Raw genomic sequence first — 15,582 nt, forward strand, 5'->3', positions numbered from 1 at the left:
CGCTGTGTACTACTCCCTTCACAGAACAGCGCAAACTGGCTCTAACCAGAATAGAAAGAGGAGTGGGAGGCCCCGGTGCAAAACTGAGCAAGAGGACAAGTACATTAGAGTGTCTAGTTTGAGAAACAGACGTCTCACAAGCCCTCAACTGGCAGTTTCATTAAATAGTACCCGCAAAACACAAGTCTCAACGTCAACAGTGAAGAGGCGACTCCGGGATGCTGGCCTTCTAGCCAGAGTTGCAAAGAAAAAGCCATGTCTCAGACTGGCCAATAAAAAGAAAAGATTAAGATGGGAAAAAGAACAGAAACTGAACAGAGGGACTCTGCCTGTTTCTCATGTACTTGTCCTCTTGCTCTAATGTACTTGTCCTCTTGCTCAGTTTTTACACCGGGGCCTCTCGCTCCTCTTTCTATTCTGGTTAGAGCCAGTTTGCTCTGTTCTGTGAAGTGAGTAGTACACAGCGTTGTACGAGATCTTCAGTTTCTTGGCAATTTCTCGCATGGAATAGCCTTCATTTCTTAGAACAAGAATAGACTGACGGATTTCAGAAGAAAGTTATTTGTTTTTGGACATTTTGAGCCTGTTATCGAACCCACAAATACTGATGCTCCAGATACTAAACTAGTCTAAAGAAGGATAGTTTTATTGCTTCTTTAATCAGTACAACCATTTTCAGCTGTGCTAACATAATTGCAAAGGGGTTTTCTAATGATCAATTAGCCTTTTAAACACAACGTGCCATTGGAACACAGGAGTGATGGTTGCTGATAATGGGCCTCTGTACGCCTATGTAGATATTCCATTAACAATCTGCCGTTTCCAGCTACAATAGTCATTCACAACATTAACAATGTCTACACTGTATTTCTGATCAATTTGATGTTATTTTAATGGACACATTTTTTTGCTTTTCTTTCAAAAACAAGGACATTTCTAAGTGACCCCAATCTTTTGAACGGTAGTGTATATTCCACGTTGGTTCCAAGTAACTTTACTGAAATTACGTGTGCCCAGTGGGTAGTTACTGATAGCTATTGATATCTGTATTTATCAAAGCATTTGAAACTAATCTGAAACAAAATGTATCAAACAAACATCAACCACCTAATTCCAAAATAAAAGGATGAGGGTTAGCTCTAAAGCATCACAAAGTTTCACAAATCCAAAAAGCTCACTTGCTGCCAAAGAGAACAAGCTCTAGCCTGAAGAAAGCGTCTGCAGCTCAGCCTCAGCTGTGTGAGTGGCTGCAAGTTAGCAAGTGAGGTGGAGAGCAGTGGAACAGACAGAAATCAACATACCGATGTCTAGAATAACCAAAGGAAGTGTAAAAAAGAGAGTAGACCAGTAGTCAGTTACCAGAACAGTGGACCAGAGCCAGAGTAGAGAGAGAAGTGTCCGGAGAAGTGTCCTCCTACCTGTGAGTGCGGCAGCCTCAGCCTGTGTGCCTCTTGCTAGAGGAGTCAGAGCAGACAGAGAGTTGAGGGAGAAGACCAGTCCTAGTCTCTGCTTGATTGGTTTAAGAGCAGCAGTACCCGGGGACTGGGCAGTGGGGTGACAGGGATGGGCCGGACCACTTGATCTGAGGCTATAAATATAACGTAACTACTGAGCTACACTGGAGCCAGAACTTTACATCTCCCCACCATCAGACAAACAGTGGCCTTTTATGGCTTCACTGTATATTATAGAGAGAACACTGTCACACAGATACACAGGCATGCCCACACAAGCACACATGCAGTCACAAATGCAAATTATTATACTTGATCTACCATCTCTCTCCATCCCATGGACAATTATTTGAGGGTTTTTTTTTTATGAAAAAAAAAATGGCTGCTACATAAAACGCAATAGGTCTAAAGAGAAATATAATGTTTCCAACAGTGGACTCTCAGTAAGCTCACTTCATCTGTGGCCTCTGGAAAAAGGGATTTGTGTTCCGCTCCTGTTACTCACACTCCACTCCAGGAGAGGTTTGATATCTCCAATGGACACAATGGCCCTGACAGACAGACTGGAACGGCTTAACATGACCTCAAGAGGCCTCCTGTCGACCTGCGTCTAATATTCTTGAGGAGGACATTACTGATTATTCTAGGTTTCCCGAGAAAAACAAAATCACACGCAACAGGGCTACGTGAGTTCACCATGTCAGGGGAATCAGGTTGAGCTGAGGAGGGTCTTCAACTCCAGTCCTGGAAGGCTACTGGATGGAAACAGGCTGACGTTCAAAGCCAGCCCAGTACTAACCTAACTGATTCAAATAACCAAGGTCCAGACTGACTACCATGATTAGTTTATTAGTTGAAACAAGAGTTGATCTATTCTAAACCGGTGTGTTTCATTCCTGATGGATGATCATGAGATTACATTGTTTGTTCTCCGTCATTTGTGTGCTAGAATCATCAATACCAGGCCCCTCGTGTCTCATAGCCAATCCCTCACCATCGTTATATAAAGCTACTCCAGTTGTAGCCATTAAGGCTGGGCAGGGAAGTGGATGGGATACTGTCTGATGGGAGGGGTAGAGTAGGGGGTGTGATACTGTAAGATGGGAGAGGTAGAGTAGGGGGTGTGATACTGTAAGATGGGAGAGGTAGAGTAGGGGGTGTGATACTGTCTGATGGGAGAGGTAGAGTAGGGGGTGTGATACTGTAAGATGGGAGAGGTAGAGTAGGGGGTGTGATACTGTAAGATGGGAGAGGTAGAGTAGGGGGTGTGATACTGTAAGATGGGAGAGGTAGAGTAGGGGGTGTGATACTGTAAGATGGGAGAGGTAGAGTAGGGGGTGTGATACTGTAAGATGGGAGAGGTAGAGTAGGGGGTGTGATACTGTAAGATGGGAGAGGTAGAGTAGAGGGTGTGATACTGTAAGATGGGAGAGGTAGAGTAGAGGTTGTGATACTGTAAGATGGGAGAGGTAGAGTAGAGGGTGTGATACTGTCTGATGGGAGAGGTAGAGTAGGGGGTGTGATACTGTCTGATAGGAGAGGTAGAGTAGAGGGTGTGATACTGTCTGATAGGAGAGGTAGAGTAGGGGGTGTGATACTGTCTGATGGGAGAGGTAGAGTAGAGGGTGTGATACTGTCTGATGGGAGAGGTAGAGTAGGGGGTGTGATACTGTCTGATGGGAGAGGTAGAGTAGAGGGTGTGATACTGTCTGATAGGAGAGGTAGAGTAGAGGGTGTGATACTGTAAGATGGGAGAGGTAGAGTAGAGGGTGTGATACTGTCTGATGGGAGAGGTAGAGTAGGGGGTGTGATACTGTAAGATGGGAGAGGTAGAGTAGAGGGTGTGATACTGTAAGATGGGAGAGGTAGAGTAGAGGGTGTGATACTGTAAGATGGGAGAGGTAGAGTAGGGGGTGTGATACTGTAAGATGGGAGAGGTAGAGTAGAGGGTGTGATACTGTCTGATGGGAGAGGTAGAGTAGAGGGTGTGATACTGTAAGATGGGAGAGGTAGAGTAGAGGGTGTGATACTGTCTGATGGGAGAGGTAGAGTAGGGGGTGTGATACTGTAAGATGGGAGAGGTAGAGTAGAGGGTGTGATACTGTAAGATGGGAGAGGTAGAGTAGAGGGTGTGATACTGTCTGATGGGAGAGGTAGAGTAGAGGGTGTGATACTGTAAGATGGGAGAGGTAGAGTAGAGGGTGTGATACTGTCTGATGGGAGAGGTAGAGTAGAGGGTGTGATACTGTCTGATGGGAAAGGTAGAGTAGAGGGTGTGATACTGTAAGATGGGAGAGGTAGAGTAGGGGGTGTGATACTGTAAGATGGGAGGGGTAGAGTAGAGGGTCTGATACTGTAAGATGGGAGAGGTAGAGTAGAGGGTGTGATACTGTAAGATGGGAGGGGTAGAGTAGAGGGTCTGATACTGTAAGATGGGAGAGGTAGAGTAGAGGGTGTGATACTGTCTGATGGGAGAGGTAGAGTAGAGGGTCTGATACTGTAAGATGGGAGAGGTAGAGTAGAGGGTGTGATACTGTCTGATGGGAGAGGTAGAGTAGAGGGTGTGATACTGTAAGATGGGAGAGGTAGAGTAGAGGGTCTGATACTGTCTGATGGGAGAGGTAGAGTAGGGGGTGTGATACTGTAAGATGGGAGAGGTAGAGTAGAGGGTGTGATACTGTAAGATGGGAGAGGTAGAGTAGAGGGTGTGATACTGTAAGATGGGAGAGGTAGAGTAGAGGGTGTGATACTGTAAGATGGGAGAGGTAGAGTAGAGGGTCTGATACTGTAAGATGGGAGAGGTAGAGTAGAGGTTCTGATACTGTAAGATGGGAGAGGTAGAGTAGAGGGTCTGATACTGTCTGGTGGGAGAGGTAGAGTAGAGGGTGTGATACTGTAAGATGGGAGAGGTAGAGTAGAGGGTGTGATACTGTCTGGTGGGAGAGGTAGAGTAGAGGGTGTGATACTGTCTGGTGGGAGAGGTAGAGTAGAGGGTGTGATACTGTAAGATGGGAGAGGTAGAGTAGAGGGTCTGATACTGTAAGATGGGAGAGGTAGAGTAGAGGGTCTGATACTGTAAGATGGGAGAGGTAGAGTAGAGGTTCTGATACTGTAAGATGGGAGAGGTAGAGTAGGGGGTGTGATACTGTAAGATGGGAGAGGTAGAGTAGAGGGTGTGATACTGTCTGATGGGAGAGGTAGAGTAGGGGGTGTGATACTGTAAGATGGGAGGGTTTAGAGTAGAGGGTGTGATACTGTCTGATGGGAGAGGTAGAGTAGGGGGTGTGATACTGTCTGATGGGAGAGGTAGAGTAGAGGGTGTGATACTGTCTGATGGGAGAGGTAGAGTAGAGGGTGTGATACTGTCTGATGGGAGAGGTAGAGTAGGGGGTGTGATACTGTCTGATGGGAGAGGTAGAGTAGGGGGTGTGATACTGTCTGATGGGAGAGGTAGAGTAGAGGGTGTGATACTGTAAGATGGGAGAGGTAGAGTAGAGGGTGTGATACTGTAAGATGGGAGAGGTAGAGTAGAGGGTGTGATACTGTCTGATGGGAGAGGTAGAGTAGAGGGTGTGATACTGTCTGATGGGAGAGGTAGAGTAGAGGGTGTGATACTGTCTGATGGGAGAGGTAGAGTAGAGGGTGTGATACTGTCTGATGGGAGAGGTAGAGTAGGGGGTGTGATACTGTAAGATGGGAGAGGTAGAGTAGAGGGTGTGATACTGTCTGATGGGAGAGGTAGAGTAGAGGGTGTGATACTGTCTGATAGGAGAGGTAGAGTAGAGGGTGTGATACTGTCTGATGGGAGAGGTAGAGTAGAGGGTGTGATACTGTCTGATGGGAGAGGTAGAGGAGAGGGTGTGATACTGTCTGATGGGGGAGGTAGAGTAGAGGGTGTGATACTGTCTGATGGGAGAGGTAGAGTAGAGGGTGTGATACTGTCTGATGGGAGAGGTAGAGTAGAGGGTGTGATACTGTCTGATGGGAGAGGTAGAGTAGAGGGTGTGATACTGTAAGATGGGAGAGGTAGAGTAGAGGGTGTGCTACTGTAAGATGGGAGAGGTAGAGTAGAGGGTGTGATACTGTAAGATGGGAGAGGTAGAGTAGAGGGTGTGATACTGTAAGATGGGAGGGGTAGAGTAGAGGGTGTGATACTGTCTGATGGGAGAGGTAGAGTAGGGGGTGTGATACTGTAAGATGGGAGGGGTAGAGTAGGGGGTGTGATACTGTCTGATGGGAGGGGTAGAGTAGAGGGTGTGATACTGTCTGATGGGAGAGGTAGAGTAGAGGGTGTGATACTGTCTGATGGGAGGTGTAGGGGATGTGGTACTGTATAATGGGAGGGGTAGAGTAGGGGATCGGGGTAATACTTTCCCAGGGGATGAGAGAACGCAGTCTGGCGTCTCTCTCTCTCCCCCTCTCCCCATCCCTCGCTGCCCCCCTCTCCTGGTTGGAACAGAGATCCTCAGCATATGTCCTCTGTGGGTTTTGGCTGCCTCTCACATGGCATTTCACAGAGTTCTGGCGGGGGGGGGGGGGGGGGGGCCTTGCACCCATCGTCAATTAACACACAATTTGAACGCCTCACAGTAATCCATTTATTGTGACCTTGCTCATACCATACTGAACAAGCCTTTTGTGGTTTGTGTTTGCCTATGCAATGCTTATGTTGGGGGCTTTACAACATGATGATGGGTTAATGATAATTATACAGATTGGTTTAACTCCAATACAAACATATGATTACATAAAATGTGTCAACTGACATTGAATCCATCCGGAGACCCTAATCCAAACTGAAGGGATTTTTTTTACAACATATTCCATCCAACAATAATCACATTTTACGGTCCAATTCTTTCTTAGTCATACGGAACCGATTAAGAGCTGTTTCATGAACAGACATGATGTAAAAATGATGTGTCTTATTATCAAATGAAGGTCGTTGGCCCACATTCTGAAATTCCACTCTGCCTTGTGACATTCACTCCAACAAAAGTGTATGACAAAAAGGTCCTGGGTGCAGTGAAATATTTCTCTTCATTTTTTAACGTCATCTAGCACTCATGATCCTGGGGACAACCCAAACCATGAGTATGGTTCCAAACATAGCCTGGACTTAATGTCACGCCCTGACCATAGAGAGCCTTTGTTTTTCTATGGTATAGTAGGTCAGGGCGTGACTGGGGGTTTTTCTAGTTATTATTTTCTATGTAGGGTTCTAGTTTAGTTTTTCTATGTTGGTGTTTGGTATGATTCCCAATTAGAGGCAGCTTTAAGTATCATATTTAAGTAGCATTTTTTCCACCGGTTCGTTGTTTGTTTGTTTCTTTGTTGTTTTGTGCGTTTTCAAATAAATATTATGTGGAAACCATATCGCGCTGAAGTTTTGTCCGATAATTATTCCAGCGAACGTGACACTTAATGTGATAAGGGGAATGTTAATGTCCTGACACAGATAAGCTGTGAGAGAGACGGTGTGTGTAGACTTGTATGACTCCAGACAGTTCCTTGGTCTTGGAAACATCTATTGAAGAAATGAAAGAGAGTGACTGAGTGAGGACATGTTGTGACTGCCGGCCTATCTCTTCGCGGTGACGTGCTGTCTTGTCAACACCTACTGCATAAACAGATTTGGGACCAGGCTAATGAAGTGCTCCTAGATGACCCCTCAGTGTAGTATATACTTTGCATTTTGGCAGCACTCATATACAGGTAACTGCCAAAATAATGGAAACACTTGAGTAAATGAGGGATACAAAGAATATTGAAAGCAGGTGCTTCCCCACAGGCTTTAAGTTTGCCGACGACACAACGGTGGTAGTAGGCCTGATCACCAACAACGATGAGACAGCCTATAGGGAGGAGGTCAGAGACAACAACCTCTCCCTCAATGCGAGCAAGACAAAGGAGATGAGTATGGACTACAGGAAAAGGAGGGCCGAGCACGCCCCCATTCACATCGACGGGACTGTAGTGGAGCAGGTAGAGAGCTTCAAGTTCCTTGGTTTCCACATCACCGCAAACTATGGTCTAAACACACCAAGACAGTTGTGAAGAGGGCACGACAACGCCTATTCCCCCTCCGGAGACTAAAAAGATTTGGCATGGGTCCTCAGATCCTCAATTGTTTTTTTTACAGCTGCAACACCATATTTGCATTTTATTGTGTTACTTTCTTTATACTTTAGTTTATTTCGTAAATATTTTCTTCACTTTTATTTTCTTTAAAATGGCATTGTTGGTTAAGGGCTTGTAAGTAAGCATTTCACGGTAAGGTCTACACCGGTTTTATTCGGCGCATGTGACAAATACTGTAACGTGATTTGATTTGATTCGAATTTTTGGTGCCGTATAGAACCCCTTTCAATGATTCTTTATAGAATCTTTATGGAGAATGGTTCTATAAAAACCTTTCCTCATCTCAAAGGTTCTACAAATGACCTTTTGAAGAGCCATACATTATGATTTTTTCTGGTTAGCCATATTATATTGTTACATTTCCAGGTGTTAATTGACTAGTTTAATCAGCTGTGCTAGCTCTGCAACTGCCAGGGGTTTCTAAGGAGAGAATTGATAAACCTTGATTTAGACAACAGTTCTCAATTGATGCAAGACACTCTTACACACAGTTGCTCAAAAAGACCTGTGAGCAAACCACGTCCCAAAATATTCTAATGAGCCAAATGGTTACTTTAGTCATTATGATTCCACATAGAACCATCACCTTTCCCAAAGAACCCTTAAGGAACCCTCTTTTCTAAATGTGTATTCTTGGACTAAAGCACCTTTGATGAAGAATCTCCATTGAACATGTTTCAAGGTCAAAGACTGTGTCCGGGAATCTGGCCCTGGGCGTCTTGTTAAACCAGTTGGTCTAACAATCACCTCTTTATAGTCAAAGTGAGGAATAGCTTTCTCGCAGAAGACTCAAGCATGAACAGCGCTGGCTAGCCAAGCAATGTTAATAATAAGCTCTCACAAAGCTATAAGGAAAAGTGAGTTTGGTAAGTGTTAGCTGGATCAGGGCAGGTGGACTTGGAGCTCCGCAACAGTTGTCTTTTATGTTGGTGACTGGAGTGCATGCCAGCCTGTGTTCTGACGCACTCTCTCAAGAGGCCAGCCAGCACAGAGCTATGCCAGGACGCCAGAACAGAGTCCCTGCAGAGAATGGGCTGTCGACTTGAGGGGCCTGGGCCCCTGCTACAGTAACTCCCCTGATCCCATTGCCACTTAAAACTCATCTCACCAGACCAGGGGTAGCCATATCAAAGGACTGACTTCCCAGATATTTACATGACCCACTGCCTAAGTGCCCCGTTCTTCTGATGATGAACATACATTAAGTATACCAAACATTAGGAACACCTTCCTAATATTGAGTTGTAACACCCCCCCCAGAGGACACAAACCGGTGTGCCTGGCGCCTACTACCATACTCGTTCAATGGCACTTACATGTTCTGTCTTGCCCATTCACCATCTGAATGGCACACATACACAATCCACGTCTCAAGTATTTCAAGGATTAAATAGCCTTCTCTAACCTGTCTCCTCCCCTTCATCTACACTGACTGAAGTGGATTTAACAAGTGACATCAATAAGGTATCATGGCTTTCACCTGGATTCACCTGGTCAGTCTATGTCATGGAAACAGGTGTTCTTAATGTTTCATATACTCACTGTATGTCAAGCATTCTACTAACAGTTAGACCCGGTACAAAAAACAGACCCTGGTCCAGCCCTACAACTTTCCTAGGTCACTAGGAACTAGGGATTGTTTTTGTACAGGACCTCAGTTCAGATAAGGTAAAGTATTGTCACTTCTAATTGACTTAAGTCAATCAAAAACAAATCTGTCAACATTGTAAGTAAACTGAGGCCAATTTGTAGTGGTTAATATTAAGGAAGAGTTAATAAATGCCATTAATGTCAACCCGTTGTCCAATGGCTTTTCATTAGAGAGAAATAGAAGAATAAGGTCAATTGGTGCTCGTCATTGACCACGTTCTTCCATTAGTACTCTCTATATAAAAATGTCGGACTTGGCGTGCAAAGTCAATAACTTGACTTGTTGTGAGACACATTCTCCGCCATCCAAACAGGGTCAGCGTTGTTTTTTTTAAATATACCTTGACTGTTCAACATATGGACTGTGCGCAGATGTTGTACAGTCATCATCCCCATAAAGACATGTCTTTGCCTGGACGCCAGAAGATGGTCTCCTGATCAGGGACATGGGCCAGGAACGCAAGGAGCCGTCAATAAGCACTCGTTAAAGAGACAAGAGACATACAGGAGTCATCAACAGCAATACATCAACTAAAATCACATGAGCAAATTCTTGAATTCTTCAAAATGCCGCTTTTATATGAGTTCATGTGGACTGAGTGGACTCCATTCAGTGAAACCTGTTAACCCATGTATTTCATTCGGCCTGGTTATGTCTTGCTAATGAAGATAATATCAGAATATATAATAAAAATTGCATATATTAACATATTATTATCTATTATATTATAATAATAATACACTAACAATATATGCAATTTAGCAGTTTTATCCAAATCGTCTTACAGTGCATACATTTTATATACGGGTGGTCCTGGGAATCAACCCACTGTCCTGGTGTTGCAAACGCCATGCTCTACCAACTGAGCTACAGAGGACCACAAAATGTATAGTAAACACGAGTAGGACATTGTCTCCTAGTCTAGAGCCTTGTGATACAAGCAGCCATGTAATACAGTTCAGCTGGTGATTCTGTAGATCCGGGACCGCCAGTGTATCTTGGGTGAATCCTAAATGGCACGAGATATCTCTTTATAGGGCCCCGGGGTTATGCGAGGCTGTGTCTAGTCTTGTCCACCAGCCGGCTCCAGAGCAATTAGCCTGGGGACGAGGTTATGCTGGTAAAAGTGATGTAGTGTATAAGGAATAGGGTGCCATTTCATGTGAAGCCTTTGTTCCCTCATCTGAACTATCCTTTTCAGCGGTAATCCAATGGCATCCCCCTTTGTATTAGCATTAAGTGTCTCTGTAGAGCTGATGTAACAAATGGGAGCACAAATTTGATTTCTAGCTAAACAGAATTTAATTGGATTAGATTCCCTGCCAGCTACAGGTTAGAGCCAATGGTAATGCTTCCAATTCACTTATTCAACCTTTCTCTTCCTCTTGCAACTCCTCCCCTGCTCATTGCTGTAGGTCTAGAAGATAATGCATTCTCAGTCTACTTTCCTGGTCAAAAAAGAGTTTGATACAACATACAGATAAACCACAGTATATTGAATTTCATTAAAGAAACCCACGTTGGGTTTACGTAACACTCAGGCCACTAGAAACTGATGGAACCAGTGATACGGTGAAGAACGGCAACCACTGACCAGCTGCCTGAACATTCAATAATTCCCAATACTGATGCGGACTAAGTCAACTTTCACTTGCTGGAAGAATAAGTTCAGTGTCCCAATTGAATTTCAGCCTATCATGTGTTGACTCATCCCTTTAAGAATTTGGGATGATGTTTTTCCGTTGAGCATAGTCGAGCCTTCTGAAGTCTTAATTGACAAATCCACTTAATTCACCCTTGCTGACTCTGCTTATGCAATTATCCTCTCTGGGTTTGCTGTTTACGACTGATGATCACATGAGGCTGGTTCTCTTGTTGTTTCCCCTATTCATGTGTTCATCCTTCCTCACGAGTTCCATCCAGCCTCATAACATGAATCGTCTTATTTCATAGTTTCACTCTGGCAGCAAATCTCTTAGGGCTTTGTGCACTGATGATCTTCCATCAAGAGTTCTCAGAATCAAATAGCATAATAGGTTGTACTTGGAAGACGCTACGTGACACACAGATGATTCCAGGAGATCAAACATGAGTAACTGGGTCTTTAATCATGTGATGTAACATACCCAAGAAAGGTACTGTTAATTCACACACACAGCTCAGTTGGATAAGTAGTTCAGCACCTTAATGTGATGTACAAGCATGCTCAACAGCCTAAAATCACATTCATTACCTATAACCAATTCCAAGTAAGGGAATTCTCAAGATATTTCAGAATTAGGCCTACAAAATGTAATTGTGCCCAATCCAGATCCCAAATGAGCATTTCACAGAATCATCATTTTGATAAGGTGAGAAATCCAAGAAGTGGAAGAGTGGTTTATCTGTTCCCCAGGTCTATGGTACTTTGACCTGTATGGAGAAGTGATGTAAAGCCTGTAGCGCCTGGAACCTGTCAAATCTCACTGCTGATTGTGTGTGTATTTGTGTTTGTGATTACTACAGGAAGACCATGTCAGATCTGGGTAAAGTGGAGAATCCCAAGTCAAAATAATCCTGAAAAGCAATGCTGATACGATTAGGTCAATTCATTTTTTTTTTGGGGGGGGGGGGGGGGGACAGCAAGGCCTAAAAATGTGTCACTCTCTCATGCTAGTACTACAGAAGCTATCTCATTCTATTTTTTTGTTGTTCCTCTCACAAAGTCTTGCTTCCTAGAACTGCCCCAATAGTCGAATAATGCTGTAGCTGAATGATGGGACAAACAAACATGGAGAGACATAAATAAAAATGTGTCCATTAATTCCTTAATTCTTCCACATCACCTGATCTATCTGGTCGTATCTTTATACAGATATGAAGCGGAGGCCATAAATCTCTGGTACATTCGACTGAGTGAGGTCACTCCTCACTCATAGGAGAATGGGTCTCCATGGCATTCTCTGACTGGAAGACATTCTGATGAAACTTGTGGGACTACAGTGCTGACATTAAGTTTCTAATTGGGTTGACTTAAATCATTGTGGGTAATGTGTTTGAGATCATATGTCCTTTGGGGATTAAAGGTCGCTGAAACATAACCCTTTGACCAGCTGGTGGGCAAAGACAAGTTGTAGGAGTAATGGTGAAAGCATGTAGCCAAACCTGAGGGTCTGTTTAATTCTAATTTACCTCCTATATATGAACTTTGTGTCCTTGAATTTTTTACATTTTCTTCTTGAATGCTTGGATTCACCCCATGACTCAACCTAGAATTTGAAACAAGAAGAAAACATTCAACTTCATATGCGTTTCAACAATGTATTTTTTCTCTCTCCCTGTGCAGGCAGGTGCTTATTAATCTGTTGTGGTTTAACCCATAGCTTAGTTAGGCAACTAGGTAACGTTCACATTGATAAGTTAAAGCGTTTACCCAATGAATTATTGCACACAGGAGGTGTTGCAGAGACAAAAACCTTCATCAATTCCCATCGATTTATTTTTGTCAGGTGTGACATCTGTGAATTTTATCAGGATACATTAGTGGATCACACTCACTTAATCAAGACAGATGCAGACCATTCTATTCTCATTCAAAGTCCCAATTGGGAAAATTGGCTTACAGTGCATTCGGAAAGTATTCAGACCCCTTAACTTTTTCCCCATTTTGTTATGTTACAGCCTTATTCTAAAATGGATGAAATTGTTTTCCCCCCTCATCAATCTACACACAATAAAAAAATGGAAATATCACATTTACATAAGTATTCAGACCCTTTACTCAGTACTTTGTTGAAGCACCTTTGGCAGCGATTAGAGCCTTGAGTCTTCTTGAGTATGACGCTACAAGATTGACACACCTGTATTTGGGGAGTTTCTCCCATTCTTCTCTGCAGATCCTCTCAAACTCTGTCAGGTTGGATGGGGACCGTCACTGCACAGCTATTTTCAGGTCTCTCTAGAGATGCTCGATCTGGTTCAACCCGGGCTCTGGCTGGGCCACTCAAGGACATTCAGAGACTTGTCCCGAAGCCACTTCTGCGTTTTTGTTTTCCCGTTGGAAGGTGAACCTTCGCCCCAGTCTGAGGTCCTGAGCGCTCTGGAGCAGGTTTTCATCAAGGATCTCTCTGTACATTGCTCTGTTCTTTCCCTCGATCATGACTAGTCTCCCAGTCCCTGCCACTGAAAAACACCCCCACAGCATGATGCTGCCATCACCATGCTTCACTGTAGGGATGGTGTCAGGTTTCCTCAAGACGTGACACTTGGCATTCAGGCCATAGTACAATCTTGGTTTCATCAGACCAGAGAATCTTGTTTCTCATGGTCTGAGTCCTTTAGGTGCCTTTTGGCAAACTCCAAGTGGGCTGTCATGTGCCTTTTACTGAGGAGTGGCTTCTGTCTGGCCACTCCACCATAAAGGCCTGATTGGTGGAGTGCTGCAGAAATGGTTAACCTTCTGGAAGTTTCTCCCATCTCCACAGAGGAACTCTGGACCATCGGGTTCTTAGTCACCTCCCTGACCAAGGCCCTTCTCCCTCGATTACTCAGTTTGGCTGGGTGGCCAGCTCTAGGAAGTGTCTTGGTTATTCCAAACTTCTTCTATTTAAGAATGATGTAGGCCACTGTGTTCTTCGGGACCTTAAATGCTGTATTTTTTGGTACCCTTCTCCAGATCTGTGCCTTGACACAATCCTGTCTCGGCGCTCTACGGACAATTCCTTTGATATCATGGCTTGGTATTTGCTCTGACAGGTGTTTGCCTTTTCAAATCATGTCCAATCAATTGAATTTACCACAGGTGGACTCCAATCAAGTTGTAGAAACATCTCAAGGATGATAGATGGAAACAGGAAGCACCTGAGCTCAATTTCGAGTCTCATAGGAAATTGTCTGAAAACGTATGTTAATAAGGTATTTCTGTTTTTTTATTTTTAATACACTTGCAAAAAAATCTTAAAACCTGTTTTCACTTTGGTATTATGTGTAGATTTATGAAGGAAACATTTCATTTTAGAATAAGGCTGTAACGTAACAAAATGTGGGGGGAAAAGTCAAGGGGTCTGAATACTTTCAGACTGCACTGTAGGAGCATAACCGAAGATAGAGAACTCTATGGTACCCCTGGTGGTCATGTTTAATCTTACTTTTAATGACGCGATGATCTGCGACTGCGCATATATGGTTCGTCACACTTTCGCGAAACAGAGGAATGTCTCCAACTAGTTAGCTGGGTACGAATAAAATAATTGACTCTCATAATGTCGGTCTTTCACGACGAAGTTGAGATCGAGGACTTTGAATATGACGAGGATGAAGAGACATACTATTTTCCCTGCCCATGTGGCGACAGATTTGCCATAACCAAAGTAAGTACACCGTGAGAAGATCCCCTGCGAGTCACGTTGTGCCAACTAGCCTGTGATGGTTGTTGTATTTAATCTCTACTTTCAGGAGGATTTGGAAAATGGTGAAGAGGTAGCGACGTGTCCGAGCTGCTCGCTCATTGTTAAAGTAATCTACGACAAGGTTGGTTCTCCGTTTTGATGTTGGTGTTTCGATAGTCTCCGTTTCTCACGTTCTGATCGAGTAAACGAGACTAAACGAGAATTAGGAGGCCTCGCGAGACTAGTCTATTGCTGGCCCCACCCTTCTAGCTACTTGTCATTGAATAGATTTGTTATCTTTCTCTGATATTATAACTATTGTGTTCATGATGACTAATCTATTTCTCCGTTCACCTCAATTCACCAGGAGGAATTTATGTCTGGGGAGATAATCGAAGCACCAACTACAGAGAGCAGATTGCAACTGACTCAGTCCTCCTGACAGCGATGACATGTCCCCTTCATTTTCTCATCTCCCATCAGTAAAAGTGGACCCTGCTGCATTTGTATGTGCTTCCACACGACACAAAGACACATTATGAACGACATGCTTCACTGTTGAGGTCTGGGATGGAGGATTCTCAGGACTCATTCACATGTTCCTGGCATTGATTTTGCAGAGTCACGTAAAGGACCCGAACTACTACTATTTGCATAACGTATTTAAATAAATCCTTTATTCTTTTAAGTCTTTCACTCCCTTTTTTATAACCATGTGATGCATTTTTGTTGATGCCTCAAGATTAAATCAGGATGAAGTGAATACTGTTTTTTTTTCTTGTTAACTGCTTGTAGTTTTTCTGTTTGAACAGCAGGGGGGGCAGATGTTCAAGGAAAAATACAGGCCTACTTACTGTACAGGGAATAAATAGGGTGCCGTTGGGAAAATGGGTGTATAGACTTCTCTCTTCTAACCTACAGATACTATCCTTGGGATTTCTGAGATTGTTTCAATTTAAAAGGAATGAGC

The 15,582-nt window shown here is 43.8% G+C and overlaps 2 protein-coding genes across 3 annotated transcripts in view; one reads left to right on the top strand and one right to left on the bottom strand.

Moving 5' to 3' along the window:
- The window catches only part of LOC139532218 (four and a half LIM domains protein 2-like), a 30,268-nt gene that overhangs the window by 13,429 nt on the left and 1,257 nt on the right, over positions 1–15,582 (bottom strand). Inside the window, exon 1 of one of the 2 annotated variants that reach the window (XM_071329583.1) lies at positions 1,419–1,513. The exons of the other annotated variant lie outside the window; for it this stretch is intronic. The gene's annotated coding sequence lies outside the window, so the exon portion shown is untranslated. Of the gene's footprint in view, positions 1–1,418; positions 1,514–15,582 lie in introns of those variants that run through there. 2 annotated transcript variants of the gene reach the window in all.
- LOC139532219 (diphthamide biosynthesis protein 3-like) lies at positions 14,078–15,375 on the top strand. Its single transcript, XM_071329585.1, has 3 exons — positions 14,078–14,594; positions 14,680–14,754; positions 14,980–15,375. Exons 1-3 carry the CDS (start codon positions 14,487–14,489, stop codon positions 15,052–15,054), a joined length of 258 nt encoding a protein of 85 aa, XP_071185686.1. The 5' UTR covers positions 14,078–14,486; the 3' UTR covers positions 15,055–15,375.

This window comes from Salvelinus alpinus, chromosome 10 (assembly GCF_045679555.1).
Source record: "Salvelinus alpinus chromosome 10, SLU_Salpinus.1, whole genome shotgun sequence".
Classification (NCBI taxonomy): domain Eukaryota; kingdom Metazoa; phylum Chordata; class Actinopteri; order Salmoniformes; family Salmonidae; genus Salvelinus; species Salvelinus alpinus.